The sequence below is a fragment of the Caloenas nicobarica genome, chromosome 9 (genome assembly GCF_036013445.1).
Source record: "Caloenas nicobarica isolate bCalNic1 chromosome 9, bCalNic1.hap1, whole genome shotgun sequence".
NCBI lineage: Eukaryota > Metazoa > Chordata > Aves > Columbiformes > Columbidae > Caloenas > Caloenas nicobarica.
In genome coordinates this window covers 9,535,415-9,555,910 of record NC_088253.1, presented here as the reverse complement: position 1 = coordinate 9,555,910, position 20,496 = coordinate 9,535,415, and the positions used below count along the sequence as shown (strand labels likewise).

The 20,496-nt window shown below is 38.9% G+C and overlaps 1 protein-coding gene across 1 annotated transcript in view; it reads right to left on the bottom strand.

Moving 5' to 3' along the window:
* Positions 1-20,496, bottom strand: part of ADAMTS18 (ADAM metallopeptidase with thrombospondin type 1 motif 18) — a 75,883-nt gene that overhangs the window by 7,142 nt on the left and 48,245 nt on the right. Inside the window, exons 14-19 of the mRNA XM_065640811.1 lie at positions 19,667-19,797; positions 19,408-19,531; positions 18,037-18,281; positions 7,331-7,472; positions 5,688-5,814; positions 1,118-1,322 (exon numbers count right to left, since the gene is read on the bottom strand). Of these exons, the coding sequence (XP_065496883.1) occupies positions 1,118-1,322; positions 5,688-5,814; positions 7,331-7,472; positions 18,037-18,281; positions 19,408-19,531; positions 19,667-19,797 (974 nt within the window). The remainder of the gene's footprint in view (positions 1-1,117; positions 1,323-5,687; positions 5,815-7,330; positions 7,473-18,036; positions 18,282-19,407; positions 19,532-19,666; positions 19,798-20,496) is intronic.

The following is a 20,496-nucleotide window of genomic DNA, read 5'->3' as shown; positions in this document are numbered from 1 at the left end:
GGAAGTGTGAATGTGTTTAAAGACTCTGCTGTTCCTTTTTAAGTATCTAATCATACCTGGTTTTTATAATCTCCTGACACACTAAGGTTTCCTTCATATACACTGGAAGAAAAAGTCACTTTTTGACTGTTAAAACTCTGTTAGGATGGACTATTGAGTAGTTACTCATCTGCCATAGTACATTACAGCGTGCTCCCCTGAAGAGGCAGTCTGTGCTTCTCAGCTGGGAATGCTTAGGTCAAGATGTTCTCGGACGCCTAAAGAGTAACAGTACCAAGAAGTGTACACAGAAGTAACAGATTTTTCAGTAAGTTTAAATCTACATTGAATCTCACTAAATGAAGGTGGAAGAATAAAAATAATGTAGCTCCTTTCGACATGTGTACTGTCAGCTCTCTCTTAAATCCCAGATTTCCCGGTACTTCATTTATCCTTATATTAACAGTTTATACCAGCATCAACAATAATGAAAAAAGGGCAGAGATGAGTTTTGTGTAAGCGTGTGTGTGGTTTTAAACTCGGGCTGGTTTAACGTGAGGCAGTTCATGAAGCAGGGTGTGTACACACAGGAATCTGCCCAGGGGCCTTGTGCCCCTCATGGCAATTAACTGCAGCAGAACTCTACCTGCAGTAGAGTAGTTACTCTAACAAAGGCAAAAATACAGAAGTGATTAGCAAACACGTAAACCAGAAATGTATCAACCCACAATTCACACATAAGTGTGCATTAATATGCAATCTAACCCCAGATATTTCTTCGTCCTTTGACTGCCTGTCATCTCTGAGAAAAGTTAATATTGCTGTGGGAAGGAGTCTCAGGGGGAGGTTAATGGCTTTGAAGAATACACGGAGCCTTAAGTTACGAAACCGGAAAAAATTATCCATCTACTTGTATGTACCAAAAAGGACATGTGTCCTCTTCTGGCAAGCTCTCCTGTCCTGGTACCTAGGAAGGCGAGTTAAAATATATACATAGTTTATGTATTATCTTCATGAACAGAGCCGTTTGCAAAATACTGATCTTCACAAAGTTTGCACTATTCTTTTTGAGCAAAGTTTTGGGCAATATTTTCATTATGCCAGCAGGAAAAAAAAGGTAAGTTTTTCTCCAAATTACCTGAGACCATAGACCAAGGCTCCATTCGGGGGGGCAGTCCTGGCTGTTGCACACCTGCACCTGCGTAGGGGTGCTGACGGGACACAGGGAATGGGCCACAGCCTCCTCTCTTTGGAATGCCCTTTTCTGGACACACTGAATGAGACGACTTTGTTGCCCTCCTCCGCAGGATTTGCTGCACACGCTCCATTCACCTGTTGACCAGCTTAAGTGAGAAAAATACATGTCCAATTAGCTTTGGAAAACCAATACATATGAGCCACCTATCAAACGTGAATTCCTCAGGACTCTGCTCAGCCTGCTCTCGGATGCACTGGTATCTGTTCAAGCAATCAAAAAGCCTTAGTTACATCAGCTATCTTTAAAGCATGGAACTTTTTCTTAGGGATGAAATAGAAGTCACACAACTAGAAAAACCAGTATTACTTATGTACAGTTCTCGTCTACCAGAACCGACTTGCCCACGAATCCAACCTGGAATCTGGAATTCCACGGGGACTGAGGGAGATGCTGCTGTTGAGGCTGGTGGAATATCTAGAAGATCTAAGGGTCTGGCTAACAAATCACTACTCCTTTTTAACCACATCTAGGCTTTTAATAGAAAAAAAAAATCTCTAAAACAGAAGAAGAAGGATGATCCTCTGTCACTTTACCTGCTGGAGAGACCTCCAAATACACTAGCAGACTTGAGGCCAAAGGAAGAAGCCAGATAGATGGAGAAGAGTTCTGTAAATCCATGAAATTCAATTATTGGAAAGTCCTGCCCTTTGTCACAGCATTTTTTTCCTTTGTACATCTCTCTCGGAAGACAGGGCGGAGGAGGAAGATTCACCTAAACTGATATAAGGCAAAAACTGGCACGGCAGGGAAGGACTGGGACCAGTTTAGCTGAACAGGTACCTCCCAAAGCATTTGTGTGTAGTTACACTCACACAGGGCAGCGAACATTGGCAAGGTGCTGTCCAGGGGTATTTATGTCAAAATTCACTGGCCTCTAAAAGAACTTGCTTTCTAAAATCAGCAGTCCTGTCATTCCTGTCTGGAGGATTTAAATGTCCTCAGACTAATAAATTTGGCAGACAGATGATGTGGAATCTAAATAGAACAGAGGAAATTTAACAAGCAAATGCTGCTGGGCAAATCTATACTCCAGTCACAGGCACGCTTCAGTTACGTGTCATGTCACTGAAGTTACACAAAGTCTGAAGAATTATTGCCAATGGCTCGGGTTTGAAATGCCAATAGCTGCTCAGTATTTCTACTACTGAAGCACTGAGCGGTCGCCAGACTTTGTGGAACACTTTGCAAACGTACAACCAAGTGCCTTTGTCCTCAAAGGCTTACAATGGAACACCATAAATAACAACTAGATAGGAAAACAGAAGTGAAGAAACAAAGGAGATAATGCATGACTAAATTATTGATCAAGTTGAGAACTCTTATTCAAAGACAGGACTGAATTTAAACTAAAGATTTTAAACCAGCACTCTTACAATTTTTTAATAATTTATGCCACATAACAGGTTCCAATCTCAAATCAAACTGTGAAAGATTAACAGCAAACCCATTGCCCGTCTCTTCACATCTGCTTGAAAACAAAGCTAATTTTTGTTTGTAAAAACCATATAAAAAGCCTATTTTGGGAAAATTCCTTTGGGAATAGAAGAAATCCCAACTCTCAGTCTAGTAACTTCAGTAACCGTCAAAAGTAGTGGGAAATATAAAAAGCGCTAATTTAAGGACAAAGAAATATTAATGTGAAAAGTCAGCAGTTATGTAATTCCAGAACACAACAGAAGTTTCCTTTTTGTCTGTTTTACAAATATCTGGACTATTGCAATACACACTTCTAGAAAAAACTTATTGTTTTAATGCATTCTACAACTTTTAATTAGTTTGCCTTGATGTTTCTGACAATGGTGACTGGTAGAGCAACCAAAAGCGTTCATTTTAACAGTTTATTCGCTATAGCTGCCCAGAAAGTTCCCCTCTTTGCCGAGGAGAAAGCAATAAACCTACTTGAATGTCCTCTAGTAAACTGCCATTTTCCAAGAGTATCTGGGCTGTGATCCAAGAGTATCTTTCATTAGCTCAAATAACCAAATAATTATGACCAGATTTGGCAGCTCTGAAATCCAACAACAACAGTGTGCAGTTCTGCTGCCTCTCTGTGTTCTTACTGTTGGGACAGTAGTTTGTTCCTACCCAGACTAATAAGTCTTTGTTCTTATGCAGCAATTATTCCTCTCTGACCTTTATAAGTCTGCAGCCTCTTTTATGTCACAAAACTGACACGCTCATATCTCATCTATTATTCACCTCCTTCCCTTGCCTATTATGCTTAACCATATTTTGTTTTGCTTTATTTGTTGGCTGTTAAGTATTCTTTGTTTCCTCCGTGGTATTTATTAATACATTTTTTCTGTTGGCAGACTTGGTTCTATGGGATATATTACACGCCATGACTTTCTGGGCAGACCACTCAGCAGAGATATTCTAGCATAGCTTCACTCAGCTGAATGGCAATCTGTTAATTGAAGACACGGTCCCACATGTAGATCCTCCATATATGAATATATCCCAAGGATTTTTAAGATAATTAATTAGTGAGTTGAATTGTTTTTCCCTTTAGATGACTTGGGGATTTTACGGTTTTTCTTTCTGTAATCTTCTTAGGGTTCAACTCACTAATTGTTTTAAAGTAGTAAGTCTAAGAATATCAGAGCAATTTCAGCATAAAAACATTTCCCTGTGAGTCAAAATGGATATTTAGCATTTTCAGTGACAGGCATATCAGTGGATGTTCAAAATACACTGTGATCTCTGGCTAATAGAAATGGGAAATTGTGTGTGTGGTCAATAGAACTGACTCTGATTTTGGTGAAACTTTATACCATAGCAATGCCACATCAAAATGAAGGTAAGCATAAACAGCTCAGAAAGACTCCTGGGAACATCACAGACACTACATTTCTGTGTACATGGTACTGAGTTCATCGGATAAAAATACTTCTGGCAGAAGATAAGTCACATATGAACAGATTGTGTTTGGCTACAAATGTTACTTAAAATTGATATTGAGAAAATCATGTGGCTAAACACAATCTAAAGAAACTGCTGAAGCAGGAACTTGGGGCTCTCATGTCACATGTTACCGTTATTTAAATCTTATCTCTATTGTTTTGTGGTCATAGTGTATAATTTGCCGTTTGGATTTTGTGTACTCTGCTGTAATTTTTAAATTTTACAGGAAATTCCAAACTATTACTGGCCTATTTTTCAGTGTGTTCAACATATTACAAACTATGGATTTTTAAGTAAAAACAAAACCACTGTAGAACATATACATCTTTTTTGCTTTGCCCCATCATCCTCTTCCAGACTAGGGGAGATGCGGGACGCTTCCTATTAAACTTCATTAAATGTGTTACTTTATGAAGTATGGGGGGGGGACTTAGCCAGTTGCTTTTACAGACCATTGCTTTTATGACCGCAGAGTAAAACCCATAGATGACACCAGAGCTGGAGCTTTCCTCCATCTCCTCTGCCTTCTGCTGCCTATGCGCTTCAAGGCATCTTCAACTGTCTTTATTTTCCACTGAAACACTCATTAATTTTTTTCAACTTTAGAAAATCTCCTGTTCTGGAAGTCAAAATGCCTTGTCCAACATAGTACAGCTTTTCTGATCTTTAATATAAAATTAAAATAATGCTAAGGTTGCAAACTTAGGAATCCAAAAGTGAAAAAACCAGCAGAAGACATCCAATGTATCCTTAAATCTACCTATTTATATTCTAAGCCACATAATACTGTGTTTAATTATGTGAGCACACAACATTTTTTTTCCAAAGGACCCTTACCACAGCTACTATAAATCAGTGTAACTCCCTTGTTTTTAAAGGAGCTCTATTGATTTAGACCAGCTGGATTCTAAATGCTTGTCTATATGTCAATGTCTTCCTTTGCATCTCACCTTTCTTTTCTTCTTTTGAAATTGAGATTGTTCACATAGGCAATGTCATCATATTTATTTTTGTGGGCACCAGGAGCATTGCTGATGATTTGTTTGGTTTAGATAGTCCTCGTCTTGGTATCGTAATACTCTGTGGGACATTTTGTCCAAAAATCACTAATTACACTTCACAAGATCCTTTTAACCTAATCTAATATGTGGAATCTGAGTCACAGGGCCAAGCTTCCACGCAGGGAGTACCACTTTACTCAGGAAATGGTCTTATTGATTCAAGGTGAGCAAAGGTGGCAGAACAGGCCTCTAAGTGACTTAGATTTACTCAGTGCCACATAGCTAACCCCGGCTCGGTGACAGAGCTGCAGCAACCCTCAGGAGGTCTCGCTCAGCAACGTTAGAAGTACCGCCTCCATTATTATCCTTGGGCAGAAGCCTACACAACTAACATTGTTAAACAATTACTGGTTTACGTTATAGAATAGAAGCGGGTTCATCCAGCAGGCCATACACCTCTGTGTGCCTATCGGAGAGGAATTCTTTTGTGGCAAGCTCAGTCATAACGCATAGCAAAAAGGTACAAAAAAAGAAAGAGAACTTACAACGCTGGGCAGGGGTTAGTATTGCATAGTTTTGTTTCACTGAAAGGCTTCGTCCTTGGGCCACAAAAGGAGGAATTAACTCGTGTTCGATGATCTTCTAAACAAATTGCTTTGGCTGTAATGTGTCCTGTGGAAGTATTAGAAAAAAATACAGTGAAATAAACGTTTACTCAAACTGTAAGAGAAAAAGTAGTAGGGAAGAATTTTAACTGAACAGGTCCAAGCTCATCCCTGGTACAATTACACTGACTTGAACTAAATAAAATAGGATTTCATTTGGCAACATGTTTTTAACATTAATTTCCTTCTCTGTAACACAGTTACTATTGAAGTCAGATGAAACATTTTAGTTATAAACAGCATATTTGCAGAATCTTCCCCCAGCAAAAATGCGTAACTCTTCAAATCCTAATGCCTTGCAGAAACCAGCGGCACTTGATTAGAACTCTCCTCATGCACATGCAAACTGCAACAGAACATTTTGCAGCTTTTTACAGTATATTTTACATGCTTCAGAATTCTGCAGGTTCCTCTATCTAGTGTCAACATCAGGACACATCACAGAGAAGTCTACAAATGCCTTAAGAGATGAAGTGATTTTATAGATTTATCCTTTGAGATGTATCATTCACCTCACACATGGTTCACTGGGCACAGCAATTCATATTTGGAAACAGGATTGTTTCCATCATCTTTATATCCATGCTGTAACCTTCACTTGTTTCAAAGGGAAGCAAGAAAAATACAGTTGTCATGTTTTATGTCTGCAGTGCTCCTGGTGGGTCCTTCTTTCATAAACAGTCTGCTGCGATGCTGTGAAGTCTGACAACACACTAGCAAGATATGCCTGAATTTCACTTGGACTTTTTTGCCAATACAGGAGCATAACATGGCATTTCCTTGGTCACCCATTCCTATTCTTTGATATTAAAGACAACTGCATCATATTATCTTATTTATATGAGCCAGTTCCAATTTAAAGGCCACTAAGATTTAAATTCTCAACTCTTTTTGCAGGAATTCCCACATGCCAGTTTTCTGCTTTCACTACATCCCAGAATTACTTTCACTAACAGAACAGCCTGGATTTAGAAAAACAAATAAATGGTCTGCACAAAGTAAACACCTAGAGGAATATGGTAATAAGAAATCCTTAGCTTATAGAGAATTTCAGACTTTGACCTGGCAGAACTCAATATTTATAATTAAACAGTGAGAGGATCAGGGTGCAACTGTCAGTAAAGGTCTTGATAATATTTTAGTCTTCAATTACTCTCTACAGATGAGATAAATTTACTCATTATTTGGTATCTTTCTGCATTCCCAAATTACAACAACATCAAAGCACATATTTAATTCCCACACTACTTCAACAGCAAGATACCATATGCATATGGATTGACCTAAAGAAAAATGACTGAGTCACCATAAGTGACAGGAATTGAGACTGGCATGACTTTTTTTACTACAAAGGAAGCACGAAAGTCCTTCATCTATAAGTTGGCAGATTAAAAAATAAGGTCCAGGTGTTCAGTGTAACCCCCTGTATGTATTGATACACATTTGCAAAAGTAAAAACAGCTGAAATGCTTGAGATGCTTTAAAAAGTGAAAAAGACAATTGGCAATCAGAAAGTTACTTACCACCACCACAAGTAGCTGAGCACTCTGACTGCACCGTCACCCAGGAGTAGCTGTGTTTTTTGACAGATGTCTTGTTTTCATCGTTGGTTTTGGAAAATGTATATTCCCAAGCAATCCCGGGATTTTTGCCTTGTAACAGGATCTATAGAGGGGTAGTTGGGGTTCGTTTAAAACAAAAAGGGGGTAGGTGGGAGTAGAAGAAAAGGATTCTGTCATTCTGAAGGAAGATAAACTAAACATAATACACACATGATATACTTACACACGCCATACTTGTTTAAGAAATTGCAGGAGACCTATTTTTTTGATAAACTAAAAACCATCAAAGTAATTCCTGAACAGCAAAGCATTTGCTTGGACTAACACCTGCAGGGCATATATCAGCAGAGTGCAGAAGTACACGGTTCAGCATAACGCTCCTTCAAATCAGGAGGCGTTTGACTGACTTGGCAAAGCAGAAGTGCCGCAGCAGCTGTGCCGGCCCATCCCAGGGCTTTGGCAGGGCCGTGTCGGTGGCTGCCCCAGCGGGTCCCTGCAGCCCTGGGGTCGCTGGCAGTGCCTGTGGCAGGGACTGCCTGCGTTAGGGATCTGGGAGGGCGAGAAATTGCCTCTCGTCCAGCAGGCAAAGTCCAGGCCAGCTGGTCCTTCCGCAGTGCCTTCTGTGAACAAAGAAGTCTTTGCCCATTAAGTAAGCAAGACTCATGCTCTACCAAAATAAGCTTGAGCAAAGCAGTAGTATAGATGTGGGGACTGGGAACAGAGGAGCGTAGAGATGGCTTCCTCGGTTCTTGAGGCTGAGGGTATAAAACAGATTTTTTTTTTCGCCTGTAAAAAAATATTTTTCTATGCAGATTTGTGATAAATTTTGTTTGGAAGACCCTCAGCTGGTGTTTTTCTCATGATGACTGAAGCTCATAAAGCCTCAGTCCAGGAAAGGATCCATCCTTGGGTATCTACAAGGGGAAAAGGATTGAAAAAATCTTTCATTCATTGTTTTAGCATAATGTGTAGAAAATTGACAGAAAGTGTGACTACTGACTATAAAGACAATCTTTGTCATTTAACTCAGGGAGCCTAGGTCTCGGGGGTATACTGCTTTAGTGATGAATTATATTGCAGTTTTCATTTAGGCAACTTTCTAAAATTCACTGTATTCATTTCAAGTTTGAATTATAATCAATGCAAGATGCATGACCATCTGACATATAACTAAATTTGGAGAGAAATTTCTCTTTAAAAACATTTTTTTTAAGAAGCTACTTTTGGCAGCAAAGTGCATTTATATTCATGCTTAATAAAAAAATTGCAAGAGTTTACAGTTACAGAGCTCTGCTAAGTTTTAATTCTTCACCAATATGGACCTGGTCCTAGTAATATAAAGAGCAGGTGTAGTTAACCTTGGTTCCTAAATATGCTTTTTGAGAAGCACTAGCATTTCAAGTACAATTCCAACCTATGTTTATTAATACCATTCAAAATAGTAATAAAATATCAGTTAAGTTCACATGTTGTCTAACCTGAGGGCTTAAGAAATCCATGTAGGTAGAACTGATCTCTGTATAGACTGGCTTCATAAAATAGCAACCAACTTGCACTTATGTCATTTAAGACCAAGAAATATAAAACACTTTGAAATGTAGCCAAGGGTTTTAAAGTATTCTGAAAATGTACCTATAGGAAAACAGAAATTACCCATGACAGTGAAAATTCAGACCAAATTTACGTGACCTCCAGCTCAATAATGTTGAACACATGAAGGAGCTGGACTGCATACTGTTTGCTTTCTAGAAGAAAGAAAAACAGATGCTATATTTTCCATTCTTAGTAGCCGAAGTTTTTATTTCAGTCAGTGGACCTCAATAATGATCCAAACTGAGAATATAGGAATTAGAAATGTAAACGGCAAAATACTTCCAAAAGAATTAGAGAGTTTGTGCCTTCTCATTGGAAGATTCACATTAGAAGAACCTCCAAGCATAAATACATTAAAGTCTTTCATGTGAAGGTTTTCATCTCACCTATCCAAGCATAACTCATGAGCACCTTACAGTACCTGTGGGATTATGGAAGGAACTGATCTGAGAGTGATTACTGACCTCTGTATTTTTACTGAATATTCTTGATAGAAATAATATTTCTGTATTTGCTTTAGGGGTGAGTCATATATGTCTGTTTACATCACAACTGTTTTACAAGAACTGGATTAAAATCAAACACTCTGAAATTATAGGACATTAGAACTGAGGCTGCTGTGCAACTTGGCGCTGCCCTGCACAGATGCATGCTGAATCTCTGGATCTCATATTGTCTTGCCAGAAAGCCTCTGCCACATTTACGGAGTTTCCGTAATTTATTTTGTGCTCATTCATCAATGTGTGGTTCTATGCCCTATTTGCTATGCTCTATTCAAACTGTTACCAACGGAACTTCTTTCATGACCTTTTTTACTTGACTGTTCATCACTATCTGATGTAAATGTTTCATAAGATTGAACAGCCCCTTCAGATGAAGGAAAATGTTTCTTCAATACAAATTTTTATTCTTACAAAGCTGTCCTACTGCTGATTCCAAAAAGTCCAACTCTGTTAAAACAGCTGTTCACAGTCACTTTGAATCTTGAACATCAAGTCCATGGGCTTTAGAGTTTCTAGGAAAACCAGGTTGCAATAATATGTGTTCACTCTACTGTCCTTCTCTTAAGGACAAACAGAGACAAATATCTAATGTGTAAGGCTTCAGAACATGTGCTTCAGGAAAAAATATGGTGCGTTAACCCTAACAAGAATTGAGCCCTGGAAAAATATTCCTAAATTAAACCAATTCCTTTTCTGGTTCTTCTTACAGACCAGACCTCAAAATGCTTTAATTTGCTTTTACTCATTCAAAGGTCTACGAGTCCAAGGTATTAGCACAGATCTCAGCATCTTGGGCAGCCAGAAACAACGTCAAAGAGCAGATTTATTTTCTTCTCTTTTCAAAAAAGATCTGGCTAATGTATGAACGAAGTCAGATTTCTTCTTTTATGGTCCTATGGGGATGCGCTTTTTCCCATTTCAGTAGGTGCTCTGTGTTCCTTCAAGTAGAGACTGAAATTCTATCTGGCCTTTTAGTAAGTCGTGTGTCAAAAGAGGAGGAGGTTTTGTCCATACCTCAAGAGCTTGTGTAAGGGTTAGTACTCGTCTCATTTGATTCTGACAACTGTCATAAAACTGTGCTGTGTCTCTGGCCAAAAAAACATTAAAGCTTAAAACCCTTCTAATAAAAATATCTCAATGTATTAGACTGACCACTTGTTTTCTGAAAGTGCTCCTTACTTTTTGATAGTAGAGGCAAGAAACAGAATGAATGCATCCTGAACAACAGAATTCAGAACACGAGAGGATGAGAAGAGAAAAGCAGCAACCAGTTTTACTCCTCTTAGAGCAATATTCTCTTGGTGCTTCGGCAGAGCAAAGGAATGAAGAGGAAATTATCTCGGACGAGTCAGAACAAGACACGTTTGTATCTATCGCTTCAGAGAACAACCACCCAAGGATGTAAGAAACTCACAGCCTCCAGCTGAGTGAGTGGCTGTGGGTAAGACCTGCACACAGCCCGGCTGGGCCACACTCATCTGGACACCTCGGCCCCTTCTCGCACTTCGGAGAGTGGGCACAGTTGTGACGGGCACAAGAAGCAAAGTTCCTCTGCGATTCCTAATCAGCAGCCAAAGCCAGAGCCCCTTCCCACCCACCAGAGGGAATGTTTACAGAGCAAGAGCTGCATTGCGGTCAGGTCTCTTACCTCCTGTATCATCCCAGCTACACAGAAAAAGGGCAAAATCAAACTCTGGAAGAGTAATGGAGACAAAATATTGTCGGACACAAAACCATATACATTCAAGTCCCTGGCACTCAGCTGAAAAATAGTATAATCTAATGTTCAACCAAGTTTTCAGCAGGACTGCAATACTGTTGCAAAGTTGCAGTTTTGCCAAAGTAATGAGTGTATAAAAAGTTTTCTATCGGATTTTAAAACATTCATTATAAAGTCCTTCCTTAACAAGCCAATAACCGAAGTCTGCACATACAGCCAAGTTATCAGACCTACAAATTTGGAAAGACCTCCAGTGCTAGTCTACTTAACTGGATGCATTCCAGCATCTCTTCAGCCAACTGGCATTTGCTCCCAAATTTACAGCTGGCAAACAACCTCCTTAAACATTTCCAGTTCCTCAATAGAACTGTTTAATGTCTACCTTTAACACACCAACCACCTGACTTCAGACACAACACTCAGCAGCTCTGACCGCAGGGCGCACAGTTATAAAATTTACAGCTTCTTGAGTTTGAAAACCACAGACTCTACGGCTGGAATCTGCCACATCTATTGTGAAGAAAAAGAACTGTGGCTTTCGCTTAGGGCACAAAATGTTAAAACAATGGATAAATTGAATTCTCCCTAGTAACAAACCTTTTCCTTTTGCTGCTAATTTTGATTTCAAAGCTAAACCAATACACTTTCTAAACTAGATGTGCCTCTGCTCCTTTGAGATTTTTTTTCCCATGGCTATCCTAAGTTTCCAATACAATACTCCATTTTGCAGGTAAAATTTTTAAAGAGCCTACCAACATTGCTTTGTTATTACTGACTCTGTGCTTTTCAGGTGTTTTTTGTTGTAAGATGTGTATGTGAAGCTACTTGCAACACACTGAGTTAAAAGAGATTAATTTACACAAAATAAACTCCTCTTTCTTCTGTAACGTTCTGTCCAAGGTACGGGAGAGCATCCTAATGCCTGGCATGGAACATTATCTCATGACTCATTATCTCTGTGAAGGACTGATAAGCATTTACAAATAATGTGCAGAGTGAAGCTGAGCATAGAGAAAAAGCCAGGTAAAGGAATAGCTACTGTTGACCCATATGTGCTTCATGTAGTTTCATCTTTACTCATTCTGCATGTGCATAATTTACAAAATAGGCCCAGACTTTGAATCTCAGCAAACATGGTAGCTTAGATCTGAGTCTTCAAATTGCTTCTACATTTCCTGGGCCACTCTCGTGCTTTGTAAGTCTTTGATAATTTCCTTAGGTGGATGTAACAGTAAAGCGATCTGCAGTGAGCCACCAGTTACACCAGTAAGGGCAGAAGTTTGTGTGGAACAGGAGTGCCTGCCTATGTTATGCTTGTGAGACCTGCAGTTTTCATCCACCATGGCTCTACATGCGGTTTAATGAATATTGTAGCATCCACCATCCTAAATCAGATTCCAATTTCTCTTTCATTCAAGATTAATTCCATGGACTTTTATAAACATACTCTGTTTTCAGTAGGGTAAATCTAAGCATGCAGTGTATGATGCTGGTGGAAACCTGTTTAAAACAAGTTTTAAAACAAGATTGTTGTCTTGAATGGGCATTTAATGGATGGGATCCTCGACAGGGCCTAATACCAGGAGCTTCAAAGGAAAGTGAGAGAACACCTGTTGGAAAGAACCAGTGAAGGAAGAATTACTCATTGGTTACTTAAGCCAAACCTTAAACCAAAAGGGGTTTTATCCCTTCAATATTTCTAAAGTCAACTTTAAACACAATCTTAACTAAAAGCTTAAGAGAAACTATTGTTTTTGAAGAAAGATCATTAAAAGATAAAAAAAAAAAAGTATCCTTGAAAGGTCCTGTATGATCTCATATCTACTTCGGCTGTTTCAAATTTATCTTCTGTTTTTACTGTGTCTCCATTTTTTTTTTACTGTTCGCATGCTAAATGTACAACCTTCAGGGATACTGTCCAGCTAATCTCTCCTAACTAAAGGAGAACCCCTTTATCCGCTCTACTGAATCAACATCTGTATCTTGTAAGCACATCTTACCTCTCTGTAGCTTACTTTCTCTTTAGGGGAAATCAGTACAAATTTATGATCTAGTAGCTAATAATAAATGTAAGGCTTTATAACTGCAACTTGGCTTTCTCCCAGTGGCAGCAAGATCATCAGCAAAGCCATTCCACCTGGCCTCCTTTCTCTTTTTTTCCCCCCTATTGATAAAGAGGAAGTGATTTACTGGTTTTAGACATATTCCTATTTTGAAGCTCCATTCTCCTTCTCTTCCAGTGAATGTCTGTCTTTTTGCAAAGCATCCTTCCATCTGATACTTACTGCTGTATATAAAGAAACAATATTTTTTCACAAAGATTTCACAATTCCTTGATTCAACATTTCACCAAGTTTGAGACAAACTTCAGTGAGGGCACTGATCCTGTCTCAACCTGAAAAACTTTCCAGTGCTTTCTCAAAGTGGCTTTGAGTTTTCAAATCAGTCACTTCTTCATCCATTTATTGACAGAATGGAAAACCAAATTACTAAACTCCTATGTTTTTAAGTTGGTATATCAATCCCTGGTCATGCAATATTTTAAGCCCACATAGCAGTTGTTCAGTTTGTTTTGCCCTTTCAGAATTTCTCCTGTAATTTGAGTCAGTTGTGGAGGGTGACTGAATATTTCAACAAATGAATGTTAGGAGTGAACCTCATACGAGATTTGTTTCACTAGAGCCCTGTGATGCCACCGTCCCTTGTGCTCCGCAGCAAGTGTTCTCAGCAGTTGGTGGTTCCCACCAGCAGCCCTTATCTGCAAAGCTAAATAAATGAATCATGAATTTACCGTTTGTTTCTCCTGAAGTTAAATATTTTTCAGTTAACAGAAAAACACTGACAAGGTCTTTAAATTGAAAGTGCTGACCTTAGATTACCTATGACCAAATGACAGACAAATGAGCTGAATATATTCAACTACCTTAACAAAAATCCAGCATGTTTCCATTTAAGATGAGGCAATTGTGCTACAGAAACCACACTTTAAAAACCTGGTATTAATTTCTGATCCTAGGTTATCATTTAACTATCATATTTCTACCTCGTTGATCTTTGTCTGTTATTTCATCTAGCCCGCATCTGACCATTTTGGGAGCTGCTTTCTGAATTCAAGAATATTTTTCACTTCAGCTTTTATTTGTTTCTACAAACCCACAATCACCAAAGTATCAATAATACTGACTGCAACATCAGAAGGATGCAGATACACAAATTCTGAAGGGCACTGGTTTACTGGGTTACCTCCTTTGCCTTCCCTCCACCTGTGAAATTAATTCTTGAACAATTCAGAAAGGGTTCTGATAAATTCTAAAATCTCATCATGCATTTACACTTCCGGTAGTTGCGGTCAGGAAATACTAGTCTTACACACCTAATTCCACATTCTTCTCACAGTATTCTTCTCCTCCTCAGAAAACATTTGGCCACTGCAGTTTGTATTTTTAGTCCCGCAATCTAGTTAAATTACAGATTCACTGCCCTTTGTCTTCTTTGGTATGACTCATTCCCAAAATTACATACATATAATACATGTAAATATATATATGTGTGTTAATTTTTTGTGACATTCCAGGCTAAATAAGAAAAGCGCTTTATCAGTTTCTTTCTTGTCTCTTATGCATTTTTGAGTAGTGTTTAGGACTGTGAAATCTGATTAAATGATACAAGCTCAGCTGAACTATTGAAAAACCTGATAGAAAAACAGATGCATAGGAAGATACTGTACAATAAGATATGAATACAAAACTTTTAATGGAGCTGCAAGCTGAACTTACATACAAGGTTTTTTTGTTTGGTTGGTTTGTGTGTGTGTGTTTGGGGTTTTTTGTTTGGTTGGTTGGGTTTTGTTTGTTTGGGGGTTTTGTTGTTGTTGGGGGTTTTTTTGTTTTGTTTTTCTTATTTGGGTTTCCTCCTCTCTTAACACATGCTTCAGATGTCTCTTTCAAGAAAATATTTTGGTGAGCGACTGCATTTCAAAGGAGGTGATCGCCTTGAGCACAGACTTGCCAGGCCTGCCTGGACCCATCCGCGCAGAGCTCTGGTCCAGCCTCTCCCGGGAGTGCTGCTCCCAGGACGTGCTCAGCCTGAACTTCTGGATACCTGCAGGTTGACTGGCGTTTAGAAACAGCCCAAAGCCTGGACTGTTTGAGTCACCACACAAATGTCTAGCAAAACTATGACTATGAAATTAAACAGGCGCAAGGTGTGTTAATCTGTCTTTCAGATCATAGTGGAATAGCAATAAATACACCTACAAAACCTTATATTTTCTGCCCAACTGAATAATAAAAGTTCCTGCATTTATGCCTGCAGTTTATTCCATTTCTCAATACCTGCAGTGTGCATTTTTACAAGGGCTCGCACTGAATTCTTCTGGAAAAAAACTCATCTAGAATAGAAGTATTAAATCTATTTTGAATAGAACCTAATTAAAAAATGAAGAAAAAAATACCTGCAGATTACAGGAACAAGTTGAGGTCCAGACCCTGGAAAGCCTTATCTTATTGAAAAGCAACTTAATTGGATAAAAAATTGCTGATAGGACTTTTTTTGTATGCTGCTTTGAAAATCACAGATGAGATAAAAATAAAAACAAAGCTACAATGAAATATGCTTAAACAATCCCCTTTTACAGCCTTCTATCAGTTTCTGGTACTTGAAGCAGGATTTGTTTTATTATAACTGCTGCAAACAGATCTTCAGCAATATGTGTGTTTTCTCATAAAAGCATATTGCATTTTCTTTGGCATTTTTGCTGCTTAAGAGTTACTAGTAAACCATAAATAATGCAGATCTCTGAACACTCAAAATTTTGCATTTTTTTCAGAATTCAGCTTGTTGAATGTTGGTTAAATTATTGAAAGGAAAAAAATCTTAACTGCAGCTCATAGATATACATATAATTGGGGAATATGTAACAGTAATATTTTCGGTCGTTAGAATCCCTAGTTACCAAGGCCAGTGGTGGAGGTATTTCAATAAAAATACAAGGGAAGTTTAAATAAGCTCTCAAAGGAGCAATAGCCTCCAGTTAAATGTTAAATCTTAATAAAACTGTTTAGCATAATTTGATAGGATGAAAATAGGAGAGTTATTTGGCATTAAATTTTTTTTCTTTAATCTTTATTCTGCAAAGTATGTGCAGGATATGCAGCCAAGTAAGTCATTTTGCAGGCAATTTATTATTCATACTTTAGCTCTATAATAATACAGTTCAATCTACTTTGTATTATGACAAATAAGATTCCTGAGAGTTCAGCTTAATAGTTCATAGTATTTATAAGTGTGCTTGTTTCTTTGGTGTAAGGTCATTTTGGGGATGATTTTCAGGGAAGTCTGTGACTTGTAGACCAGACTCTTCCTTGGACTAAAGCATCCCTTATTAATGTACATACCCAAAATGAAAATCCTTCAACTGAGAAAAAATGTTTTTAAAAGGCTTTGCAATCATGACAGTAATTTGTGAAAATACACACCCTTAGCCCACGTGAAACTGTTGTTCTAAAACATGTGTTCACCCTAAAGTACTTTAACATGTGTTCATGGTCCATGAACTTCAGTGGTTCTTAAAGATAGGTTTAAGTACATTACTCAGGATGAATAGCAGCAAGACTCTTCAGTATTCCAAATAAACACTGTACTGAATAGTTGTGAAAGTTTAAATAATCTTTGAAGAATACATTTCATGTCCCAGTCTACCCTTACTGTGGTTCTCAGTGTAACAGAACAAAGCCGTGTAAGGCTTTAACAAAGCCGGGACGGGGAGTGCTCAGCTAACGGCTCTTGCTGCACTTCTGCAGGTGGCAGGGACGGTGTTGGGTGACAGGGCAAAGAACTGCAGGTTGCTGCCCCAGAAAGCAGGGACAGAATTCGCTCTCCTGCTCCCCATGTGCATGCCAGAGAAAGCCACACGTGTGACAGAGACCTGAGCAGAGCATCGCTGGAAGGTGTGGGACGGAACGGAATCCCTTCTGGGGAGCGCTCCTCCCTTCATACGGGGAAGGATTCATCAAACAGACGCCACAGATGAGTTACAAAGCCAAAGATTTGCTAGAGCTTTCTAACAAAGCAGGAAACTAATGTAGCTAACAGGGAGTAAAGGCTTTGGCGATTCAGCCAGAAATTGACCCTCAGATGTTCTTATGCGTTTTGAAAGAAAAATCCAGTAAAGTCACCTAATGCAGAAAGAGATTTTTCTTAGAAGTATTAGTGGCCAATTGCAAAATTGGAACAAACCATGTAGGTACCAAATTTACTTCCTAGTAACTATATTTTCAATACAGGACATCCAGCATACAGAGTAGGTGACACAAATTTGACTGGAAGATAAACATATATAAAGTGCATTATTTGAGATTCTATCACCAATAAAGCTGAGTCAACAGAAATTACAGAGGAGCCTATGTGTGGTTCGTTGACCACCTGTGTCCCAAGGTAGATATAAAAGTGGCTACATGCACCTGCTGTTTCAGCAGCATTATTTGACACTGTTACCATTAAGCCTTGCCATAATGTTACATTCCATTTTTACATCCCCAGATTTATTGTGTGCCATTTATGGGATGTGTTTATAATCTCTATTACCACTGTGCAGCAACTGAGAAATAATGCTGTATGGTGTGCTTAAGGCACTTTCCTTTTCACTGAATTTCTGACAGTTTACTGAACTTCAGACCTTGATAAACTGGTGAAAGCCCTTTCAATCTAGCATGACCACACAATTAAGTCTGAATACAATGGTGACTCAACGCTATTCTTTAATCTTGCTGAGAGCTACAGTGCAGAGCTAAAGCTGTCGTTACTAATTCTGTAATAGACATCAAGGGAAGAATAAACAGAAGAAAGCTTACTTCAAAGACCAGCGTCTCATTAGTCGGTCCGGCTGCGTATAGACTCTCTGGATGGTTAAAAGAGCGTTGATAATCAAAAACTGTTCCAGCAAAAGAGAACTTTCCTGGCCAGTCAATTGTCCAGTCTCCTGTCAGATAATACTTCTTGCTGAGGTTGCGCACTGCAAGGTAGCTGGTGGAGATTTCCATTTCGTGGAGCTGTATACTGCGTGCTCCTGCTGGAACAGTGACCACGGCGTAGTAGTCTGAAATGAAAGAAAGAAGTAAGCAACATTTTTGCAGTTGTCATACAGACAGAGATGGTGTATTACTTTTGAGCCAACTTGAAAATTTTGCAGTTATTGAAGACAGCTGTTCTGATCCACCCAAGTTACTTCGTTTTCAAAAGGAGAAACCAGTTCTGATTTTAACCCCCTTATGCAGCCTGTAATCAGAGTAACTCAGAGGTACTTCAATTTCTGGAATTTTTCTTTGTGATTAAAGACAAGAAAAAGCAAGTTCACCTTAGAAAAATGCAGAACAGACTAATGGTCATTTCACTGTAATTGCTTTACCATGTTTTCCCGGTAGTGCCCTACAGTAGTTGGAAGGTACTACATCATGGACAAGGTTTTTGAGGTGAGATGCGCTGGGGTGCAGAGAGCTTTCCCGAATTCCCATATTCCACTGGATCCCCCTGCTGTGAGCCATTCCACTCTAAGCATGTAAAAATCTCACTCATTCCACAGTCAGATGAGACACCGCTGACAATCGCCATCACACACTGCACACAGCTAGTTTTGCAAAGCATTCTCTTTAGATTATCCTCAGGATACCCCCATGGGTAAAGAAATGTTATCTGTATTTTATGCCTGAGAAACTGCAGCACAGTGAGATTATCTCACAAGAAGTGTGTGACAGACCACTAAAGAAAAGTCCACCTCCCAGTTACTGGATCATCCACTGAATCAGATGGATAGCTTCCAGTAAACTTAATTTGAAAACGGACATGGAAATACTGTCATGTTTGGCATTATGCTGTGTATTGCTTTTTACATCTTCTACAGGCCCATTCCAGTCAGAGCTGTTGACAGCTATTTTTTCACTTGCCTGAATCCTAAAATCTCTTTTAAGAGGAAATTCACACGTAAAGGGAAAATGTGGCTTAAGAAACAAGAGGAATGCTTGCAAATTAGCTAAGCAAGACTTATGGTCATAGCTTTCTTGTTACCAAGAAACAGGGGAACTGTGAACTCTACTCTCACTCTCCCTGTGATTTTCAGTTCACATCTGGACTTTTAGCCACTGCCCTAATGAGCAAGGAGTTATATATATTACACGGGGATACAGCAGAGCAATGAGTTGATGATCATGTGGAACAGCTTTCCTTACCATTAGCTTTGTGCTGGATCAAGTATTGGCCTTTAAAGAACTTGCACGTTGAATTATCTCCTTTACAAACTCCACAAGCATCCAATACAGCTTTGGAACCAAGTCCATGATCACACCCTACTTGCTGCAACCAAAAGGCACAAGTGAAGGACTCAGACACAAGGGAATTTGAAGAACAGCTGCATTTTCCATAAAGGAGTCAATTGCTCACTTAAAAAAAATAGACATTAGGATTGTAAGAAACTTAATTTCATCTTACTTCACATATTCCATCAATGCAAACATCGTATTTATTTGGAGAACACAGAGTTCCATCTTTCACTTTGCTGGACATTGCGAAGAAAAAGTCAAAGTCTTCAGCTGTGCAGTACAATTTACATCTATCTTCCTCTGGAAAAAAAAAAAAAAAAGAAAAAATGACAAGAAAGTATTAGCAGACCTGCAGCACAGTTATTGGTTTGTTTGTTTTGTTTAGCACCCTGCTATTGTTTCTTCCTGCATCCTAGACAAGAAGCCACAAGCATGAATTGTGTGTGATGAAACTTCTTCTCAGTGAGGGTGACAGACACTGGAACAGGCTGCCCAGGGAGGTTGTGGAGTCTCCTTCTCTGGAGACATTCAAAACTCGTCTGGACACCTTCCTGTATAACCTCATCTGGGTGTTCCTGCTCTGGCAGGGGGATTGGACTGGATGAGCTTTTGAGGTCCCTTCCAATCCCTGACATTCTGTGATTCTGTGATACTAGGACCCCAAGATGGGCAGAAATATAGTCAAACACAGTAGTTTATATTATGCTGTTTTTAAAGAACATGTGGCTTTGACTGTTCACACATAGAAATTAGAGTTTGAAACCAGTGTGAAAACATGCACATTGCATTAGCTCTGCTGATGTGGCCCTGATTTTAGTTCCACTGGTCCATGGTTTCCAATTTCATTTTTGTTATGAGAAATGGGAGATTGCAATAATTTTATTTAATTTTTAGTTAAAATTTGAAAAACATATAAGATGGCGCAAATGATCAGTTCACCTGAAATCTAGGACTGGGGTCAGATTTTCCCCTAACAAAAGCGCTTTTTGTCTAAAAGAT